Source organism: Kogia breviceps, chromosome 9 (genome assembly GCF_026419965.1).
Source record: "Kogia breviceps isolate mKogBre1 chromosome 9, mKogBre1 haplotype 1, whole genome shotgun sequence".
In the NCBI taxonomy this organism is placed as follows: Eukaryota; Metazoa; Chordata; class Mammalia; order Artiodactyla; family Physeteridae; genus Kogia; species Kogia breviceps.
Window position 1 is genome coordinate 75,941,713 of NC_081318.1, and position 22,645 is coordinate 75,964,357.

General features: G+C 41.8%; 1 protein-coding gene across 2 annotated transcripts in view; it reads left to right on the forward strand.

Annotated features, from left to right (window-relative positions):
• The first annotated feature begins 235 nt into the window (after positions 1-235).
• Positions 236-22,645, forward strand: part of CCDC126 (coiled-coil domain containing 126) — a 44,109-nt gene continuing 21,699 nt past the window's right edge. Inside the window, exons 1-3 of one of the 2 annotated variants that reach the window (XM_067041688.1) lie at positions 236-486; positions 6,758-6,890; positions 21,246-21,630. In XM_067041688.1, the coding sequence (XP_066897789.1) occupies positions 21,393-21,630 (238 nt within the window). In that variant the 5' untranslated portion in view covers positions 236-486; positions 6,758-6,890; positions 21,246-21,392. The remainder of the gene's footprint in view (positions 487-6,757; positions 6,891-21,245; positions 21,631-22,645) is intronic. The other variant, XM_059074194.2, reaches the window with a different exon arrangement.

Consider the following 22,645-nt stretch of genomic DNA (forward strand, 5'->3'; position numbering starts at 1 on the left):
GGTATGACTGAGACGCCTACGCTCTCCTTTCCGCGCCCGCAGCGAATTAAGGCAGAGAGAACTCCTCCCTCAAGCTAAGCTCATCCGAAAAAGGAGCCTGCAGGCGCCTCTGGTTGCTGTGCAACGGCGTTGTCCTGACCCGGAGTAGGTGCCGACGGGTTAGAAACACGTGCCGCCTCTTCCGCATCCCGGGACTACATCCCCCACAATGCCGCACGTCGCGGGCGGCTGGTCTCCGAAGTGGGGGAAGGGCCGGGCCAGGAGGCGGAGCGGAAGCGGAGTGCAAGGGACAAGAGGAGTAAAATCTCCACCAGCTGGGAACCAACCCTATCCCTGATTCCCAGCCTTGGCCTTTCTCCATCTCGACCTGGAGGCTGTTTCGCAGGCGCAGGAGGCTGCTTACGCCCGCTAATCGGCTTTCGCTGCGCCGCCCCGGCTTGGAAGCCAGTTGGCGTTGGCGACGGTGACGAGAAGCCCACAAACAAGGTAATGGGGAGAAGGCGAGAGGGAAGGCGTCTCCGCTCGCCCTGTCCGCGTCTCTGGCTGAGCCCCTCGGGCCGGCGGCCGCCCCTCCTCCGCCGCGCTCCGCACCCCGCCCCATCGGGGCCGCTGCCGCCGGGCGTCCACGGAGCCCCGGCTCGGCCACTGGCTCGCAGCCCCCGGCCACGGCCGGGGAGGCTCTTTGTCCCTGCTCCTCCGGGTCTGACAGCCGCGCTCCCTTGGCCCCGGGCGGAGAAACGAGCGTGGCTCGGGCTGCGTGATCCGAGCGGGGCGGGCTCGGTCCCGTGGCCGCTGGCGCTGGGGAACGACCGACCTGAGCTGGGGGTATGGAGCGACCGCGCGGCAGCCGCACTCCTCTTTATGTTTCTGACAGCTCAGTTCTCTTGTGCCTTGAGAGAGAGAAAGTCAAATGCCCTTTTTAGATTTCCTCTTCAAAACTCAGCTCTTGGGTGACTGGTAAGGATGAACTTAAAACAGCTGTGTCGACTGCGGCTAGTACTCTCGCAAGCCTTATTAAGACAGCCGGGGTTCCAGTCCCGCTCGACGCACTGTTTGGTTTAGTGACCTTGGTTAATTAAAGGCTCTAAGCCTGAATTTTCTCACCAAATGGCGGTAATATTACACACCTTTAAGATGCTAGAATAAGAAGTAATATGCTTACAACGCCATGAATTCTTCGCTTGAAGAAAAATTATTTTGAGTATGATACATTAGCTGTACTGAAGTGGCCCCTAGATTGGTGAGTTTTTCCTTGTTTAATCATTAGCCCTCTAGGTTGTGTGTTCTTCTCTTTATATATACCTTGTTCACCTTAAACCTAAGCAAAGAATTCTTTAAAATAGGCTCTCTTCTCAATTTCCGCTGTTTTAAGATGGCTGAGAATGTTCTTAGGAAATTGATGACTTTGCTCTTCTGTGGATCAGCTTTAGGTTCAAGGTCTTATTCATCCCACCCCCAGCTGTGTCCTGTAGGGGATCCTTAGAGGAGCTTAAGTGTTTGTTCTGGCAGAATAAGCATTTAGGTGTGCTGCAGTCCTGACGTGGGGCTTCACCATCTTTACCCTATGTCAACTTTGTTTCATCCTCTCTCTACACTTTCCCACTGTTTAGTAATTTCCTATCTTTGGGATTTGTGTTTCCAAGTTGTAGTTTTTGGTCTCAGGATAAATTGAATGATTGCAATACATTTTATAAGGAATGACTTGAAACATTTCACATTAGTTCTTCTTCAGTTTCGATTGTTCTTGCACTGTTTTCTCTGAACTTTAGTGACATAGGTGTTGAGTTTTTCTTCAGGGAAATCATTATGGTCCTTAGTTGAAATTGTTTTCAGTTAAAATGTCTGTTCTTTACTACTTTGAGTTCAAGCACTGTTGTGCAGTCTGTGAAATAACATGTTCTGAGTAATGCTGTTTTTGAAGGTATGGTGGGGAAAAGCCAGTGGAGCATAATGAATTTTGTGTAATGTCTTGAGTGACGCATGCGTTAAAAAAATACCCTTACAGAGAAAAGGAGAAATCTAATGAATGTATTTCATAAGAATACCAGAGAACCAGAGAGTAAATAAGTGAAAAATTTAAACTGTGGGAGATGGCATAATGCATATAAAGATTTCTGATTCATTTAAAAATGTGTGGCAGAAATACTCATTTTGAGTAAAAATTTTTCTCTGTTGGTGATATTTAGTGCTGTTTAGGACAGAGAGTAATGACTATGGAAAAAGGAGACCTTGGTTCTTGTCCTAGCTCTGTCACTATTTATACAACCTTAGTTTCCTTTGCGGTCCTCAATTTCCTTCTCTCTCAAATAGTGAATTGATCTGATTCCAAAGACTCTTCTAACTCAGACTTTGCAATGATAAGTTTTTTTAATGTGGAAAAAAAATGATGTAAACCCTTTTAGTCATTTATTTGTGTCTTAGGTTTTTTTATTTTCCACTCACCTTGAGGAAGGGGATATACACGACAGAACTAGAAAGCTGCCATAAACAAGAATCTCTCCTGACCACTTCATCCCTCTTTCATGAGCTGCACATGTTTACACTGTATTTTTGACATGGTTAGTTCTCTTCCTCCCTGCTACGTATCTTTTTTTTTTTTTTTTTTACTCATAGCCTCTGTATTATGCCTGCTTTTATATAACTTGAGTTTGTCAATCCCTAATTCAACTTCATTGTTTCTTTCTGTGATTTCTTTTACTTTTTGCTCCTACTCCCAACATATTGGGTTTTTTAGGGGCCAATTTTTGTTGGAGGCCTCAGGCAAAGGTGCCCAGTGCTAGTCTAGTTAGCTGTGGAAGGGGACATGGGGTCACGCGGCATAAAACATGATTGGCTGAGGCAGTGGGGAGGTCAGGTTCCGAGACGGAAATATGTAGTAGTGCGTAATATATTTTTTGGATTAAACTTTGACTGTGACATAGTGATTGGGTAGTTTACCTTTTGCTCTAACATTCTCTTCTTAACTCTGACTTATTTTACCCAATTTCTTTAATCTATCTTTATACTCTTCAATGTTGTTGCCTTCTCTTGCCTCTCCCCAATATGCCATCGAAAAATGATCTTATATCTTTAGATGTGATATTTCTGTATCTTAGCTGGAATTTTAGTGTAGCTTCTCCCAAGGCAGTTCACATTTTAAATCTTAGACCTAATTAGGAGTGGATGCTGTGTCCTATGTTAAATTTTTCCCCCTAGATATTAGCCTCAAGCAATATTATGTAGAGAAAATAGAAAATATTTTAGGAATGAGCCTTTCCCTGAAATTACATTCAAAGGCAAGTCTGTGGCATACTTATTTCTTTTTTTGGAGAGAACTCTCTGAACCTCCGCGCTCTAGTGAACATACTGTGCCTTTTTGTAATAAATATCTACTTTTCCAGCTATAAGTTCCTTAGGAGACCAATAGGCAGTGATTCTTCTGGCACCTTTGGCTGAATGAGAGCTTCTGTGCTTGCTAGTTGCTGCTGTCGATAGTTACTTTAGCTATAGTCAACGGCACAAAAAGTAGAGCATTGAATGAATGCAAAAATGGGATTTGAAGGAGAGATTTCCAAGGTAGGATTGGCCATCCATTAATGTTTTCAGCCTTGCTGTTGCAACGTTTGCATAAAAATACCAGTACAAAGAAGTATTTCACAATAGGCAGTGTGAAATGTAGTGGGTTTTTTTGTTTGTTTTTTTGCGGTACGCGGGCCTCTCACTGTCGCGGCCTCTCCCGTAGCGGAGCACAGGCTCCGGACACGCAGGCTCAGTGGCCATGGCTCACGGGCTCAGCCGCTCCGCGGCACGTGGGATCCTCCCAGACCAGGGCACGAACCTGTGTCCCCTGCATCAGCAGGCGGACTCTCAACCACTGTGCTACCAGGGAAGCCCGAATGTAGTGTTTTAAATATTTTTGACTGCAACCCGTAGCAAGAGTTCTTTTTACCTCAAGACTCCATAGATATGTAACTCTGTGTGTGCATATCTGTGTATGAAAAAAGTATATATAAAAAAATGAAAAAAGTTTCACAAAACAAAATCTGTATTGTGTACAACTTACTCTCATGGTTTCTGTTTCATCTTGTTGTTTAAAAAGTGCCAGTTGAAAAGTAGATTCTTGTTCCTTGCTTTTGAAAAAAACGCTGGAGTCCTGGGCTGAGAGTTTGGATGCCTAATTTCCCCCATTTTTTGACATTGGGTAGTCATTATCCTCCTTGTGCTTCACTTGCCTTGTCTTTAAAATGAGGGTGTTCTAGTTTAAATATTCACTGATTCTCCATCTTTACTTTTCCCTAGTGATAATGTTGTACTAACATATTTGTCTTTAGGTCTTTGGCTAGGGAGAAACCACTGAAAAATTGCTCAGACATCTAGTTGCTTGCATGTTTGCTGTTTGGCAAGTGGCATAATAGAGCTTTGAACAGATCTTTGCTTATGTGTAAATCTTGTAAATTGAAATGAATACATTAAGACCTGTAACAGTAAATATACAAATTAAGAAAAAATTTCCCCCTGTTCTTTGTTTTTCTACTTTTGTGTTTTTTAACAAGGAGTATTTTAGAGTTTGAAAAATTGTATTTAAAATGCTTAATAACAATTGTAAAGTAACATGCCAGTGGATTGCTATATAGACTTTATTCCTTGCTCATCTTACCACGGCCCTCTTCATAGTAGAAAACGCCAAAACGAGTATGTTTTTCGGTGTAAAGTCCACCATGTCAGGTCATTACTGTTCATATATTACCAAACAGTGGAACTGCCATTTTCCTAAGAAAGGGGAAAACAGAGCTTTCTTTGCTTGTGAGTTTCCTTTTGTTCACTTTGGATGATTTCTCCAAACCAGGCTATTCCATGTGGGGATTGGGATGCCTCTCATTCTCCTGTATTTGTACTGAGGAGACTAGGAATGAGGAATTTACTCCTCCTCCCAAGATTCTGATTGGAATTCTAAAGGTTTTAGTTAGAAGGAAATTGGAACCAGACTTTGTACTTCCTCTTCTTTCCAAGATCAGACCTCCTCAGAGGGCCTTCCTTGACCTCATACCTCATGTAGACTCCTCACACATTCTCACATCACCCTGTTTATTTTTCCCATAGCAATTTATCACAAGCTGCAATTGGCTTGTTTCTGTGTTTGCTTGTTACCATCCCACTCCTACTAAAATAAAGCATGATCTCCAGAAGAGCAGGAATCCTGTCTTGTTTCATCTTTACATTTCCTGTTTCTGTCACATAGTAGGTGCTTTAATAAATATTGTGAATGAATAAGTGAGCAAATGAATGAATAAATCAAGTTCTTTCATGCTTTAAATGAAACTGCACCTAGTAAGGGTTGTGTTAGAATATGGGTCTTTCTGCATACCCCCCACTCCGTTCCTTTTTTTTTTTCTGGAAATGTGTTCTTTCTTATCATTGTATTTATTGATCATGGTGAAGATATCTACATCCAGAAGACCTTGTATTTATCTTTGTTTTACTTAATATTTTTTCTATTGTAGTTTTTTGCCTATGTTTAAAAAAAAAAGACAGAGATCGAAGATTTCTTAAATTCTTCTTGTAGCAACTTTGTAATACTTTGATTTATGTGAATCAACATATTTGAACTTTAATATGAGAACTTGATAATTTAAAGAACAGTCCAAATTACACATCTTCAGAATTTTAGGATCATTGCCCTAAACCACCATTACTGTTTTCTTGTTACGTTCCTTTAAAGCAAAAAAGAACAAGTTTCATTTAATATTCATTAATATTCACAATTCATTCAGTACTTACAAATGCAGTCCTTCTAATGGAGGTACAGGAGGTTGTATAGTATAGAGAAAAACCTAAATACTGAGTCAGGACCTGTGTTCAGGACCAGTGCACTTTCTGTCACTAACTCATTGCCTCATTTTAGGCAGGACAGTTAACATCTCTGGGCTTTAGTTCTTTCATCTGAAATGTGAGAATATTGCATTAGATTTCTTCTCAGGTCCTTCCAGCCTAGAAATGGGTAATTGAAGTTACAGTTGTCCCTTGGTATCTGCAGGGCATTGGTTCCAGGTCCACCTCCACCTTTACCACCCCACAGCCATGGATACCAAAATCTATGGGATGCTCAAGTGCCTTATATAAAATGGCATATTATTTGCATATAACCTACACATGTCCTCCTGTGTACTTTAAACCATCTCTAGATTACTTATAATACCTAATACAATGTAAATGCTATGTAAATAGTTGCCGTGCATGGCAGATTCAAGTTTTGCTTTTTGAACTTTCTGAAATTTCTTTTTCTTAAATATTTTCTATCTGCAGTTGGTTCAGTCTGTGGATATGCAACCCACCGACTGTAATTTTATCTTGAAATTCCCATCTCCTCTGCCCCTCTACCCCCCAGAAACATTGCAGGGAGGTCATATTGGTGCTTGGGAGATGGTGGGGTTAGGCCCAGGGGTGTGCTTAAATATAAGGCATCTCTGCTGATTGTTCTCCAGGCTGTGTGGGAGTTGTGGCTGCAGGGTAGGGCATGTTACTCTTGCCCTTAAAGGACCTGGGACTTAAAGAGACAAGACTTATACACATGGTTGAGTGATATGATGTGTAAAATCAGTTGGTATAAAGTAATGTGCTGTGAGATGTGAGAGAAGGCCAAAGTGGGCTAGAGTAAGGTTATGAGGTTTTGAAATCCTTCTGGCGCAGGTAGCATTTAAGCAGATACTCTGGTCTCATTTTAGGCTATATGGAAGAGGAACTGTTCTCATCAACAGCATGCTATTATGTCATCTTTTAGGACTCTGTAATTCTTCAGTGACTACTACCAATGCAGTATTTCATGTTGTACAAAAATTCTGCGAAGAAATTTTTTTCAAGACTGCAGACTGACTGCTGCTGACTGAATGAGAGGATGTAAGGAGACATATCTGGTAAATAAAAATATTATATAACTGTAAGGTATTATTGTAAGTAGATAGGGTAGGGGGTCCCTGGAGGAAGAGAACCAGGCATGACTTTCTTGACATGAGAGAAGCCATTTTTGGCCTAAGCCATTTTGTGGTCTAAGCCTAGCCATAATGCTTGCCCTTGAACAGGTCTCAGTAATTAATGATCTTAAGGGCACAGAAGAATGCAGAAACATTCAAGCAAAGATAGTGATATCCGTTGTAATGGCTCCAAGTTCTGTTTCAGTGGTGAAGATTAGTCTGAAATGCTCAATTACCAGATCACCTGGAACCTAAGGGATGACTTTGATCTTTTCTGATCCTTCTGACTTCAATCAAATAAAGCGTGGGCTACCCAAGCCCCTTCCTGAATATGCATATACCCTTAGCTTAAAACTTCCCCAGTTTTACTGTTCTGAGAGACACGGCTTTGGGAAAGATCCCTCCTTACTTGCTGCAAATAATAATAAATCCTTCCTTCTGATCTTTGGCTTGCTTGTGTCTTCTGGCTCAACACGAACCCAGTTGTCGAGTAGCATTATTATTGTTATTGAATGAGACAGAGACTGTCTTGATTGTGGGAGATATTTCTGTGATTAGTGGGAAATAAATTTTGTGTTTGGGGACTGGTTTCTGGGAGGGACGTAAGAGCTAATCAGGAGTTTTATTTGGGTCTGGTAAAACATCCCCTGTATTCACTCAGGTTACTAAGATTGTTAAGAATTACTGGCATTGCTGTGTAAGTACCTGATACTAATAATAAATGTTAACATTTATTGACATTAGTAGTATGAAGTGTCATTTATCCTCACCAGTATTACATAGGTACTTTTGTCTCCATGATGTAAGTGAGGACATTAGGGTATAGGAAGATAAAATAACTTGTTTAAAGTATTTTGCGGGCCTCTCACTGTTGTGGCCTTCTCCCATTGCGGAGCACAGGCTCCGGACGTGCAGGCTTAGCTGCCATGGCTCACGGGCCTAGCTGCTCTGCGGCATGTGGGATTTTCCCGGACCGGGGCACGAACCCACGTCCCCTGCATTGGCAGGTGGACTCTCAACCACTGCGCCACCAGGGAAGCCCTTGGTTAAGGTTTTAAAGATAGAATATAGTCACCCCTTTGTATCTGCGGGTTCTGCATCTGTGGATTCGACCGTGGATTGAAAATATTGAAAAAAAAATGCCAGAAAGTTCCAAAAAGCAAAACTTGAATTTGCTACTATTTATATAACATTTACATTGTATTAGGTATTATTAGTAAACTAGAAATGATTTAAAGTATATAGGAGGATGTGCATACATTATATGCAAATACTATGCCACTTTATATGAGGGACTTGAGTATCTGTGGATTTTGGTATCTGCTGGGGGTCTTGGAACCAGTCCCCTGCAGATACTGAGGGAGGATTGTACTGTACATAATTTCATATGGAGATTGATAGAGAGTTCTTTGAGGCTGGAGGTGGGGTAGGAGTGGGAGTGCTACTTTTTGAAGAGGTGACATTTGAGCTAAATACTAAAGGATGAAAAGGAATAAGCCATGGGGAGAGCATTTGAAGCAGGGGAATAGCAGTTGTATTGACCCTGAGTTCAGAAAGAATTTGGTGTGTTTCGCCTAGCTGGGCTGTAGCACAGTGAGCAAGAGGGAAGTGCTGTGAGATTAGGACAGACAGAGATAAGGGTAGAAGTCAGCTATGCAGAACCTTTGGGATTGTGGTCGTGTTGCTGAACACAAGTTTGTATGCCTGATGAACAGTGAGGCCAAACTAACCAATGTGAGTTCAGAGCTAGGAAAGGTTTATTGCAAGGACCATGCAAGGAGAATGGGCAGCTCCTGCTCAAAAACCCTGAACTCCGGAATCTTGTGCTTATCACTATTGTATCTTTCTTTTTTTTTTTTTTTGGTGGTATACGGTCCTCTCACTGTTGTGGCCTCTCCCATTGCGGAGCACAGGCTCCGGATGCACAGGCCCAGCGGCCATGGCTCATGGGCCCAGCCGCTCATGGCATGTGGGATCTTCCCGGACCAGGGCACAAACCCGTGTCCCCTGCATTGGCAGGTGGACTCTCAACCACTGCGCCACCAGGGAAGCCCTATTGTATCTTTTTAAAAAAAATTTATTTATTTTTGGCTGCTTTGGTTCTTCATTGCCGTGTGTGGCTTTCTCTAGTTGCAGCAAGCGGGGCCTACTCTTTGTCGCAGTGCGTGGACTTCTCATTGCAGTGGCTTCTCATTGCGGAGCACTGGCTCTGTACGCATGGGTTTAAGTAGTTGTGGCATGCAGGCTCTGTAGTTATGACTCACGGGCTCTAGAGTGAAGGCTCAGTAGTTGCGGCGCACGGGCTTAGCTGCTTTGTGGCACGTGGGATTTTCCCAGACCACGGCTCGAACCTGTGTCCCCTGCATTGGCAGGGGGATTCTTAACCACTGCACTACCAGGGAAGCCCGTCAGTATTGTATCTTGACTGCTCCTCCTTTGTTTCTGCATTCCCTGCCTTTTGTGAGTATCTGTTTGAATCTGCCCTTTGGAATGCAGGGGAGGCCTAGGAGGCTGCAGCCTTTTCCCTACAAATAGGAAACGGGGAGGGGGGGGACATGTAAAGACATTTGTACCGGGGAGGACCCCACAGGATCCTGCTTGGTTTCAGTAAATAGTTTTTTAATTTTATTCTAAGTACAGTGGGAAACTGTTAAAGAGTTTTTTATTGTAATTAATTTTTATTGAAGTGTAGTTGATTAACTATGTTGTGTTAGTTTCTGCTGTACAGCAAAGTGAACCAGTTATACATATATCCACTCTTTTTTAGATTCTTTTCCCATGTAGATCATTACAGAGTATTGAGTAGAGTTCCCTGTGCTATATAGTAGGTTCTTATTAGTCACCTATTTTATACATAGTAGTGTATATATGTCAATCCCAGTCTCCCAATTTATCCCTCCCCTCCTTTCCCCCTTGGTAACCATAAGTTTGTTTCCTACATCTGTGACTATTTCTGTTTTGTAAATAAATTCACTTGTACCAATTTTTTAGATTCCACATATAAGTGATACCACATGATATTTGTCTTTCTCTGTCTGACTTACTTCACTCAGTATGACAATCTCTAGGTCCATCCATGTTGCTGCATATGGCATTATTTCATTCTTTTTTGTGGCTGAGTAATATTCCACTGTATATATGTACCACATCTTGATGGACATTTAGGTTGCTTCCATGTCCTGGCTATTGTAAATAGTGCTGCAGTGAACATTGGGGTGCATGTATCTTTTTGAATTATGTTTTTCTCTGGATATATATGCCCAAGAGTGGGATTGCTGGATCATATGGTAGTTTTATTTTTAGTTTTTTAAGGAACCTCCATACTGTTCTCCATAGTGTGTTGAAGGGTTGTGTATGGTAAAATATGTAATATAAAATGTACCTTTTTAACCATTTTTAACTGTACAGTTCAGTAGCATTAAGTACTTTCACGTTCTTGTGCAAGCATTGATGTTGGCAGGTGAGAGGACCTTGGTCCTTGTCCTCTCCACAAAGAGACGTTGTAAAGCAGGCACAGAGTTTATTGGAGGCACTGTATGTGCAAAGAGAACAAAGAAGCAGCTTATTTAGAGCAGAAGCAAAGTGGAAATACACACCCAGAGAAGAGTGTGGCTATCCTCCCTAATGAGGAGTGCACCAGAAAGGTGATTTAAATTCCTTACATGGGGCAGTTCTTCAGAGTTTTTGTTTTCCTCTGGCCAATTATCTTGTCTATTGTCCCACATCTGACCTGTCCCAAGGCACTATCCAATATGTGTGTGCATCTTTTAGCCAAGATGGATTCCAGCATGGAGGCCTCTGGGAAAATTTGACAGCACATATTATGGGGGTAGTGCCCCCTCCCTTTTGACCCCTGAGGAGCCTTCCTGTGTGCATGCAGCAGGGGAGGTCTCCTTGACCTCAGTAGTGATAGATGTGGTCATCTTATCTCTTTACTCCAGCAGAGCTCAGCTTCTGCCATTAACTCTTTTACCTTGAAGTGTCAGGGAAAACAAACTACAATTTACTCTGCTTGACAAACTCCAGCTGCTCAGCCCAGGAGCCCATCTACCTCCTACCTCACCTTCACTGCTGTACATCTCCAGAACTTTTTCTTCATCCCAAAGTAAAACTCTGTACTCTAAATTTTATTTTTGTTTTCTTGGGGTTTTTTTTTGTGCTGTGCCACACGTCATGTGGGATCTTAGTTCCCCGACCAGGGATCCAGCCTGGCCCCCTGCAGTGGAAGTACGGAGTCATAACCACTGGACTGCCAGGGAAGTCCCTGTACTCTAAACTTTAAACTATAACTCTCCATTCTCTCATCCCCCTAGCCACTGGTATCTACCTTTCTACTTTCTATCTCTGTATCTAACTCTTCTGGGTTCCTATGTAAGTGGCATCATATAATATTTGTATTTTTGTGTCTAGCTTCTTTAACTTAGTATCAATATAATATCTTTAAGTTTCATCCATGTTGTACCTTGTATCAGAATTTTATTATCTTTTAAAACTGAATAGTATTTCACTGTATATAATATATGTATATATACCACATTTTGTTTATCTGTTCATCTGTTGTTTCCACCTTGCAGTGCTTCAGTGAACATGGGTGTACAAGTTCCTCTTTGAGTTCCTGCTTTAGAAACTGAGCAGGACCCTGTGGGGCCCACCTGGGTACAGAAGCCCTTCCATTTCCCCCTTTTCTTACTTATGGGGTAAAGACTTCAGCCTCTTAGACTTCCTTGAATTTTGAAGGGCAGATTCAAACAGTTGCTAATCAGGGAAGTAAGGGTATGCAGAGACAAAGTAGAAACAATCAAGAAACTGTACTGCAGCAATTAAAGCAGTATCCTGGTTCCTCATTAAGGAATATACATAATATCTTTGAATTTTTCTGCAGGAACTAAGGTCCCCACTCAGGTGGCGGACAGTTAACTTCAGGTTGAGCGCAAGATTCCTGGAACACCACCCTGTTAACCTCACCACCAACTGATCAGAAGAAAGTCACACCCTCTGCAGCCCTCACCCCAAATTTTGCCTATAAAAACTTTTTCCTGAAAATCATCGTGGAGTTCAAGATTTTTGAACACGAGCCGCCCATTCTCCTTGCTTGGTCCTATGATAAACCTTTCTTTGCTCCACACTCCCGCATTTTGGTTTGTTTGTCCTTGCTGTGCATTGGATACATGAACTTGTGTTCTATAACACTTTGAGTTCTTTTGTAGTTATACCCAGAAGTGGAATAGCTGGGTCAAATGGTAATTCTGGGGCTTCCCTGGTGGCACAGTGGTTGAGAGCCCAACTGCTGATGCAGGGGACACGGGTTCATTGCCCCGGTCTGGGAAGATCCCACATGCCGCGGAGCAGCTGGGCCTTCGAGTCTGGAGCCTGTGCTCCACAATGGGAGAGGCCACACCAGTGAGAGGCCCACGTACTGCAAAAAAAAAAAAGGTAATTCTGTGTTTAATTTTTTTTTTTTTTTTTGTGGTACGCGGGCCTCTCACTGTCGTGGCCTCTCCCGTTGCGGAGCACAGGCTCCGGACGCGCAGGCTCAGTGGCCATGGCTCATGGGCCTAGCCGCTCCGCGGCATGTGGGATCTTCCCGGACCGGGGCACGAACCCGTGGCCCGAACCCGTGGCCCCTGCATTGGCAGGCGGATTCTCAACCACTGCACCACCAGGGAAGCCCATGTGTTTAATTTTTTTAAGAATTGCCATACTGTTTTCCACAGCACCTGCACCATTTTGTATTCCCAACAGCAATGTGTAAGAGTTCAATTTCTGCACAACTGTACTAACAGTTGTTTTTCATTTTGTTTTTTTAATAATTGCTGTAGGGGAAGGAAAAAACCTTTTCATCTACCTTCTTAGGTTCAGTGTCCAGGGCTCTGCAAACTAAACTGACAAAAGATCGATTAACAGGAGAAAAAGGTTTATTTCATATGCAAATGGTGGGCATCATAGAAATGAAATGAAAGCTCCAAAGAAGCAGTTAGTGCTGAGAGCTTATATAGCATTTAAACAAAAAGCTGTAAATTGTGGAAATGTGACAAGACAAAGGAAAAGGAGTTTGAGCTTCTGGAGGTAGTAAATTGTGGGTAGGTGAATAAATGGGGGAAACTAATGGAAGATAAGGTTTGTTTTAGTAGGGTGTGTTTGTTCAGATTTATCTCAGCATCTGTGCCTTGTCTCCTGTGATAAGAATGTTTTCACCTTTCTCATAGGTAATTCATGTCTTGCTTTTACGTAGAAAAGGGGAGTACAGGGAGGCCTTCCTGCATCTGCTATTTCTCAGTTATCTTCAGCTCAAAATAATCCTTATACCAAAGTGGCATATTTTGGGTTGGCATGTTCTGATGCCCTTCATAGCCATCCTGATGGGTGTGAAGTGGTATTTCATTGTGGTTTTAATTTGCATTTCCCTAAGGATTAGTGATTTGAGCGTCTTTTCATGTGCTTATTGACAATTTGCATATCTCCTTTGGAGGAATTTAAATTGTGACTATTCAAATCATGACTTGTTTTGCTCTAAAGACTGTGGCTTGAAGTGGGGTTGGAGAGGAATCTGGGAAACCACTTGAGAAGCAACTGCAGGAATTCAACTGGAGATGATGGTACTTGGACGACACTCCATTGCCCTTCTTTAGATCTAGGCCTCTACAGATACTTCATTTTAAGTGTGTCTCCTCTCCTTAATTCTTCTACCTTTGGCCCACATGGTCTGTAATTTCTTTTTTTTTTTTTTTTCCCTTAAATATTTAGTAGGTATGTGACCTACTTGTTTTATTTACTTTAATTAAATTAATTTATTATTACTTTTTTATTGGGATATAGTTGTTTTACAATGTTGTGTTAGTTTCTACTGTACAGTGAAGTGGAGTTCCCTGTGCTATACAGCAGGTTCTTATTAGTTATCTGTTTTATACATTTTAGTGTATATATGTCAATCCCAATCTGCCAATTCATCCCCCCACCTCGCTTTTCCCTCTTGGTGTCCATACGTTTGTTCTCTACATCTGTGTCTCTATTTCGGTGTGTAATTTATTTTGTAATTTCTGCAGTTGGATTGATCTTGGATGGCCTTAGCCTGCAGTGGCCTGAAGCAGGATTTCAGTTCCTGGCCAGAGATTGAGGTCGCGCAGCGGCAGTGAGAGAGCTAAATCCTAGCCACTGGACCACCAGGGACCAGTGGCCAGTGACAAGGCCCTGGCCTGTCAGCTGTGTAGAAATGAATTTCCACATAGAGATGGAAAGTAGTGAATCAAGTGTTTATTAGGAAGAAAAAGAGTATAGTACGTGTGGATAGACACATGGGTGGGCTCAGAGAGAGAGTCATGCCCTTGTGGCAGTTTGAATCACTTTTATGGGGTATTTCTTCTGAGTTTCCTTTGGCCAGTCATCTTGCTTTGCTTGGTTCTGAGTCCGTATTAGGTATATCTCAGGGTCCTCCCCTGTGTGCATGCACATCTCTTAGCCAAGGTGGATTCTAGCTAAGAACCTATGGGTAGTTGATATCACTTACTATGGGGTGGTGTCCCCTCCCTTTTTGACCTCCAAGGAGCCTTTCTGCTCATGTGTAGTCAGGGAGGTCTCCTTGACTTTGAGAATGAGGAATATGTGGTCTTTTATCCCTTATCTGGGCAGGGCCCAGCCTCCTTCATCATCCTGCTTTTATGGAGTTTCTGTCCACAGGGCAGAAACTGTTCATCCTGGGGCCCATCTGTCTCCCACCTCAGGATGAGAAATTTCCCCTGGGAATCCTAAAAATATTCAGAAGTCTCTCTTAGGTCAAAATAATAATGATGATGAAGGTGATAAATTTACCGAACCAAAACTTGGGTCCGCTGGTGAGCAGTAAAGCCAAGCCAGTCTGCCGACACTGGGTTGTTGGAAGCGGAAGCACAGTGTTTATTGTAAGGCGCCATAGAAGGAGTCTGGGGCAGCTAATACACAAAAGGCCTGTTTTCAGGGAGAAGTTTGTTTGTTTGTTTGTTTTTTTAAAGACATGGAGGATTTTTTTTTTAATTAATTAATTAATTTTTGGCTGTGTTGGGTCACTGTTGCAGTGCACGGGCTTCTCGTTGCTGTGGCTTCTCTTGTTGCAGAGCATGGCTAGGCACGTGGGCTCAGTAGTTGTGGCTCGCGGGCCCTAGAGCGTGGGCTCAGTAATTGTGGCGCACGGGTTTAGTTGCTCCGCGGCATGTGGGATCTTCCCAGACCAGGGCTGAAACCCATGTCCCCTCCATTGACAGGCGGATTCTTAACCACTGTGCCATCAGGGAAACCCAGGGAGAAGTTTTTATAGGCAAAATTTAGGGTGAGAGCTGTGTGGTGTGTGACTTCTTTGGACTGGTTGGAGGTGAGGTAACAGGGTGGTCTTCCAGGAATTCTGTGCTCAGACTGAAGTTACTGTCTTCCAACTGGGTGGTGACTTTAGTTCCTGAAGAAGAACTCAGAGGTGTGTTATGTTCATTCCTTGGGGAGGAACCAGGACCTTGCCCTGTTACTGCACTAGGGTTTCTTGACGGCTCCTTTGTTTCTGCTTTCTCTCACTTCCCTAGTGAGCAACTGTTTGAATATGCCGTTTGGAACTCAGGGAGGGGCTAGGAGGCTGAATGAAGCCTATTTCTTAAAAACAAGAAACAGGACACAGAAAGGATTTGTACCCAGGAGGCCCACACAGGGTCTTGCTCCGTTTCAATAATAATTTTATTTTTGCCTTTAAAAACTTCAGTTGTTACTTGGGACATACTTGAAGTTTTATTTTTTTAATTGATTAATAGGAAATTAATATAGTGGCCTAGAAGTTAGGATTTAAAAGTTTTTGGATTTTATACTATTTTGGTGGAGGAAGAACTGTAATAAATAATCTGCTGGATGGTAGCCATAAATTCTCAGTGACAGTGTAGGCCTTTTAGGCTTCTAGTTACTATCTCCATCCTGATCTAGGTGGCCTTCCAGGAGCTGGACCAGTACTTGAAACAACAAAGAAAAACTGGGGAGGTTCAAAGTGCATGTTATGTGCCATTTGCAACTTTGAACATTGCACAGAAAGGAGAGATTTTGAACTTTCCCTTTTCTTTCTCCTTCCTAAAGATTGAGTCTAAGAATTATTTCTCTTTAAAGCACTAACGTACATTACCTTTAGTTGCTAAAGAATTCAAAAACTTCTTGTCTGCTTTTTTTCTATATGAAACCACAGATATATCTCTTAGAGAACAGAACAGTGTATTCATGTTAATCCTAGGGACTGAAGTGGTCCCAGTGGAAATTGCTTTCTGTTCAGTCCACCCCCACCCCTGCCTAGTAAATGCAGGACCTAGCCCACCCTGGCAAGAATGACTTGTGTTCCAGCAGAGATCCCTTGTTTTCTCTCTCTCTGACCCCTTCCCCTTCAAAGTCATTATAGGTGGGTACAGGTAGGAATCCTGTGTCATACCTAATGAACTGACTTGTAACATTGAAATTAGTGGCCCTTCCTGTAGCTATTATTGCTGTTTCATGAAGCATTTTGCGATTTGGACAAACTTTGCTGCACGTTGGAATAAAATAGGGCTCTTCAAAAAATACTGATGCCTGGCTCTGAGCTCCAGGCATTCTAATTTAATTGATATGGGGTGTGACCCAGCATCCGGATTAAAAAAAAAAACACAACAAAACTCTCCAGGCGGTTTTAATGTGAAGCATTCCCTGAGAAGAGACCAAAGGCAGAATTGTATCCTTTTTGGAATTTTAGTCACCTCTGCTGGACTTGCTTGGAATTGCTTGTGGAAGTGAATCCTTAGGTAGAACAGTTTTCAGCTTGTCTTGTGTCACAGCAGAGAATCCTTATGGGCCATTGAACTTCTCAGCTCTTTGTCAGGCATAAGCTGGCTCTGGGCCATCTTTTCAATTTAGGGAAGGCTCCAGGCTATCCTTTCTTCCTGGTGGCTCCTACACTCACTTTATTTCTTGGTGTCCTTTTGTAGTTCCCTAATATCGCATGAGGTTAATTGCTCCCAACTTCTTACCTCTTTGCTATTCCCAAAGACAAACCCTTTTCATAGTACATATTTTACTCATTCATCTCCACAGGAAAACATATAAGGAACACAAGCAAGTTATTGATATAAAGCATATAAATTTCTTACTGTAGAGTCCCTATAAAAGTTCCTGACTTCCTTCTGCGATGGCCTGCTTTAATTTTGTTGAGGGCAGTGGTGAGCAGACACATTCCATATAGAGTCAAGCCTATGAAGACCTTTCATGAAAGCCTCTTTTCTGAATGTGATGGTACAGTTGGGTAATATACAGTCAATATAGAGCAATAAGGGGCTCTTTATTTAATGTTTGCAGGTTAGATCTTTGGGTCCCTCACACGGAGAAAAACTAGGTTTCAACTAGGCCTCCTTGTTCGCTGGGATTTATTACTTTGGGGGCATATCCTCCTCAGCTGTGCTTCTGCCTTGTCCACTACCAGTGTTTTCTCTCTGTGTCTGGTTTTGGTACTGCCACTCACCCGTTAAGCAAAGTTTGTGTTCATAATGATGAGCAGCCTGTCATTCTTAATCTTGTACCTACTTGGAAGGATTTTACCTCTTACCGTCAGGCTCTCTGTTTGACTATTTTCCTCCACTAGGCACCCCTGCTTCCTTACCCACAAATCTCCTGTTGTCTGCCTAATGCCATTTACAGTTTGGAGAGTTGTCACTTCTGTAGACTTTTGTAAAACCTACGAGTTCTAATAGGACTGGGTTTAAGGACCCTTTTAAAGGAAAGGAGAGACCCTGAATAGAGATGGCAATTCCAAATTTGTGGACTTATAGCCCTTGCCAAATTTTGGGCAAGTGAAGTCAGTGGACCTGGCTAAAAATCTTAGGCAGGCTAACCACTCAAACAAAGCCTTAATTTAATCATCTCTAAAGTGGGAATAACAACAACATTTTTCTTTTGAGGTTATGCAAATATTAAATGAAGTAACCTTTGTGAGGTGTTTATTTTCAGAGCTGGGCCCATGAAAAGGACTCAGCACTCTTTCACCGCTGCAGTTTCTGCTACTCCTGTTTTACTGCCCTTGCTGTAAAAGAGGGGCTGTGGTTAAGAGCCAGGGAGGTGGTTAAGAGCCTGAGCTTTGAATTCTCTCTCTCACAGTATCTAGTTGTTGGACCTTGGGCAAGTTATTTAATGTCTCTTCGCTTCAGTGTTTTCATCTGTTTAAGTGAGAATATTAGTGTGGGATGTTGTGAAGATTAAATAAGTTAATTCATGTAAGGAGCTTAGAGCAGAGTCTGGTAAAGTAAGTGATTGTAGTAATGATTGTTGATGTTATTTAATTGAAGTACGCTCTGTCCTTCTGGTTTTCAGTCTCTTCCTTTTTGGCCTTGGATAGGTATAGTAACCTAGAGCTTTCTCAGCTGTCTTTTTTTTTTTTTTGCGGTACGCGGGCCTCTCACTGTCGTGGCCTCTCCTGTTGCAGAGCACACGCTCTGGACGCGCAGGCTCAGCGGCATGTGGGATCTTCCCGGACCGGGGCATGAACCCGTGTCCCCTGCATCGGCAGGCGGACTCTCAACCACTGTGCTACCAGGGAAGCCCTTAGCTGTCATTTTAACCTTCATTTGCCAAAATACCTTCAAGTCTATGTTCTCAATGCTCTGGTGATGTCACTTTTCTGGCTTTGTTGTCATGCCACCTTTAGAACCCTGTTCTGACTGCTTCAGGACAGATTCCCAGTTGATTTTTTTTTTTTTTTTTGGTGGTGGTACACGGGCCTCTCACTGCTGTGGCCTCTCCCGTTGTGGAGCACAGGCTCCGGACGCGCAGGCCCAGCGGCCATGGCTCACGGGCTTAGTTGCCCCGCGGCATGTGGGATCTTCCCGGACCAGGGCACGAACCCGTGTCCCCTGCATCCGCAGGCGGATTCTCAACCACTGCGCCACCAGGGAATCCCCCCAGTTGATTTTTACGCTGGGTGTTGGGTCAGATAATCTAGCACTCAGGTCAAACTTGAAAAGACATAGGAGCCTGTAAAGATTTATAAAAGAATACATTTAAGGGCTTCCCTGGTGGCGCAGTGGTTGAGAATCCGCCTGCCGATGCAGGGGACACGGGTTCGTGCCCCGGTCCGGGAAGATCCCACATGCCGCGGAGCGGGTGGGCCCGTGAGCCATGGCCGCTGAGTCTGCGCGTCTGGAGCCTGTGCTTCGCAACGGGAGAGGCCACAACAGTGAGAGGCCCGCATATCACACGCAAAAAAAAAAAAAAAAAAAAAAAAAAAGAATACATTTAATATACATGTATCAAAGAATGTTTTAAAATTTTGCTTGAGAATCCAGAATTTCTACTTTCTGAACTCAAATGTAAAAATCTTTGTAGAAAAAGATATTAGGTAACGTTTACCTTACTTTGCTAAGCAAAGTTTAGTAAAATCCAGTATTGATATTAATGTTTTTGTTTCAATGAGATCTGAGGGGATTTATTGTGTGCATGGTAACTAAAGAAAAAAGCAGAAGTGGAAGAAAATTAGAAAATGAGTTAATTCCTAATTTTTAATACTGTTATTAGTTTACCATAGTAATTAATATACCCAGTTAGTGGTGTAGTCATGCTTGTAGTGAGGTTTGGCAGGATGAGTACACTTCAACAAGAGTAGATTGGTGTTCTTCAGACCTTGGAGCTCCAGGATTTATTAGACACATGTGGGGGACTAGGTAGCCGGGTGGGGGAAAGTAAGAGTGGCATTTTCTGAACAAGAATTGGCAGGGCAGGAGGTCCCCCACTTACAGATACCTCAACACACATGCATATGCTAGAGAAGCTTTGATTGTAAGTATTTTGTGTTTTGATATTTTGTGTAAGATTATTGCGTAAATACTTTCTTATTTTATTTTATTTTTTTGTGGTACGCGGGCCTCTCACTGTTGTGGCCTCTCCCGTTGCGGAGCGCAGGCTCAGAGGCCATTGCTCACGGGCCCAGCCCCTCCACGGCATGTGGGATCTTCCCGTACCGGGGCACGAACCCATGTCCCCCACATCGGCAGGCGGGCTCTCAACCACTGCGCCACCAGGGAAGCCCTCTTATTTTATTTTAAAAAAAGGTTTGAAAGCACCTATGCTTGAAAGCAAATTGCTAGGGCAAAACATGGTTTTCCTACTGCCTAGCATATATGCTGGCTCATAAATATGTGCTGAAAATGATTGAGTGCTTCACCTTTATTGATACTGTAGTCATTTCTAGTCTTATTATCCTCAGACTAGATTTTTTTAGTTCACTGATTATACCCTATTAAGTGGGTTAGAATTAGTATGTTTTATTTGACCATACTACTCTAGGAAGTTAAAAAGTTCTTAAGATTATTTTCATTAAGCTGTTAAATGCACTTTTTGACTCCAGGTATATTTCTTCCTAAAGAATTTTACTCCATTAGACGTAATTGAAGAGTTTTCTTCACTGGACACTTTGGTGATACATGCACATTGTTACTGTCCAGGTGTTTGAAGATTCCATGATTGTCATTACCTTTCTCTTTTTTTAAAAAACTGAAGTATAACCTTTCAATTTTTCCTTAAATTATAAAAATTGTAAAATTTTATAAATTCTAAAAATACCTGCATTTTTTAAAATTTAGAATTGTAAATGGTAAATTTGGAAAGGTACAAAAAATTTCTACCTGTTTTAGCACATGTCATATCTGGTATAAAGTTAAAAGTGTGAACTTAGAAATTACAACTTATTTTTCATCTTAGATTGGATGCTTTTTAAGATTATCTCATTGCTATTAGTAGTATTTTCTAGTGACATTTTCAAATACTGGCATTCTTATTTATATTGTGGTTTTTTTTTTTTTTTTTTTTTTTTTTTTTTTTTTAAGTCAGACAGCCTTTTGCATCTTCTAGTCTGTTTCACCTTTCTTATTTCTTACTTTCATTTTGGCATCAACCTCTTTTTTCTTTTTAAAGGAGGAGGAGGAGGAATTGCTTTTACACATTTAGGTTGGTGACCTGTATTTGAATGGGCTGAGATCTGCTATAAATATTATATATCCATAATTTTACTTACAAATGATAAATCATTCAAAGAATTTTGTGACCATGGTGGCATTTCTTTGAGGTAGTTTTAATGAATTGACATTTATTTCTAGTTTAAATTGTTGAAGAGCTGTGTAAATGGAGCTGATAAAAGACCCGGAAGCTTATTTAGTGGTAGAGAAAGTTATCAAAGAAGATGATACAGTTCCAAATAAAAACTGTTTATAGAATCTCTTCTTATCTATCATTGTCTATTCTGTTACTGATGTAGGTTAAGACTAATCACCTTTTTTCTTCTCAATTTTACAGAGTTAATTGAGAGTTGGAGGCAACCTTGCTGAAGAGGAAGAATATACATTAGAGGAGGAGATTTTTTTCTTCTTTCAAAAGTCTTGATTGTTTGGTGGCTTGCCTCTAGTTACCATTTTTCAGTTGAGTCTGTTTGCTTCATCAGAAATGATTTTTACAATCTCAAGAAAAAATATGTCCCAGAAATTGAGTTTACTGTTGCTTATATTTGGACTCATTTGGGGATTGATGTTACTGCACTATACTTTTCAACAACCAAGACATCAAAGCAGTGTCAAGTTACGTGAACAAATACTAGATTTAAGCAAAAGATATGTTAAAGCTCTAGCAGAGGAAAATAAGAACACAGTGGATGTCGAGAATGGCGCTTCTATGGCAGGATATGGTAAGATAACGGTAGAATATTCCTAGTTTTCTCCACTTCATCCTGTCCCCATTTAAAGATTGTTATGGAAATCCAACTCACTGCTTCATGCACAGGTGTTCCCAAAGTAATTTTATCTTGACTTTTTATTATGAAAAATTTCAAATGTACTGAAAAAGAGAAACATAAATACCCATACATCCATCATTTAGATTTCAACAGTTTTAACATCTTGCAATATTTGTTTTCTCCAATTTTTGGAGAATATTTAAATTAAAAATTGTGACATTTCACTGCCAGATATTTCCATATGTATCTCTAAAATAATGACTTTTTTCTACATAATCAGTATTTTTATTGATGTTTCATTGTGTAGATATGATTGAATCATTAGCCACTTGGTTGAACTCAATTTCCCAGTCTCCCCTGCCTCCCCCAACTGAAAAGCCCTAACCCTCTAATCGCAAGGTTGGTCTTTTTGACATGGGGAACTCCCATTCTGAGTTATCTCAGCACAAACTATCTAGGGGCCCACCATGAATAACAAAGACAATCAGTCTGGAACTTCCAGGCATTTAGAGGTTACCTCCCAGGAATTTGGGACAAAGGCCAGCCAAATTCTTTATTACATAGTATCAGTGTCTTTTTTTTTGGTATAAATATATTTAGGTCTTTTCTCTTGAGCTGGTCAGATTCTCTAGAGAAGGACTTACAGTCGCTTTCAGGATGTATATGCCTCCAAGTGTGTGGGATCTGAATGGGAGGAAAAGGGTGGGAGAGCAGGGGTAGTTTACCTCAGCACTCACTAAGTGAATTTCACTTACTCCCCCAGTTTTCAGTTTGCTGCCCAGGACCTTAAATGTTTTACTGGCTTCCAAAAACACATCTCAGATTTTCTGCAATGAATGGTGGAGGGGCTGTTGTCTAGTTTGGAGTGGTAAAGAAAGTTGATAAATCAAATTGCTTTATAGATAAATTTTCACCCAGTCCTTCTGTTTTTGGTCCCCTTTTCACCCTGTTTTCATTGGTACCTGGT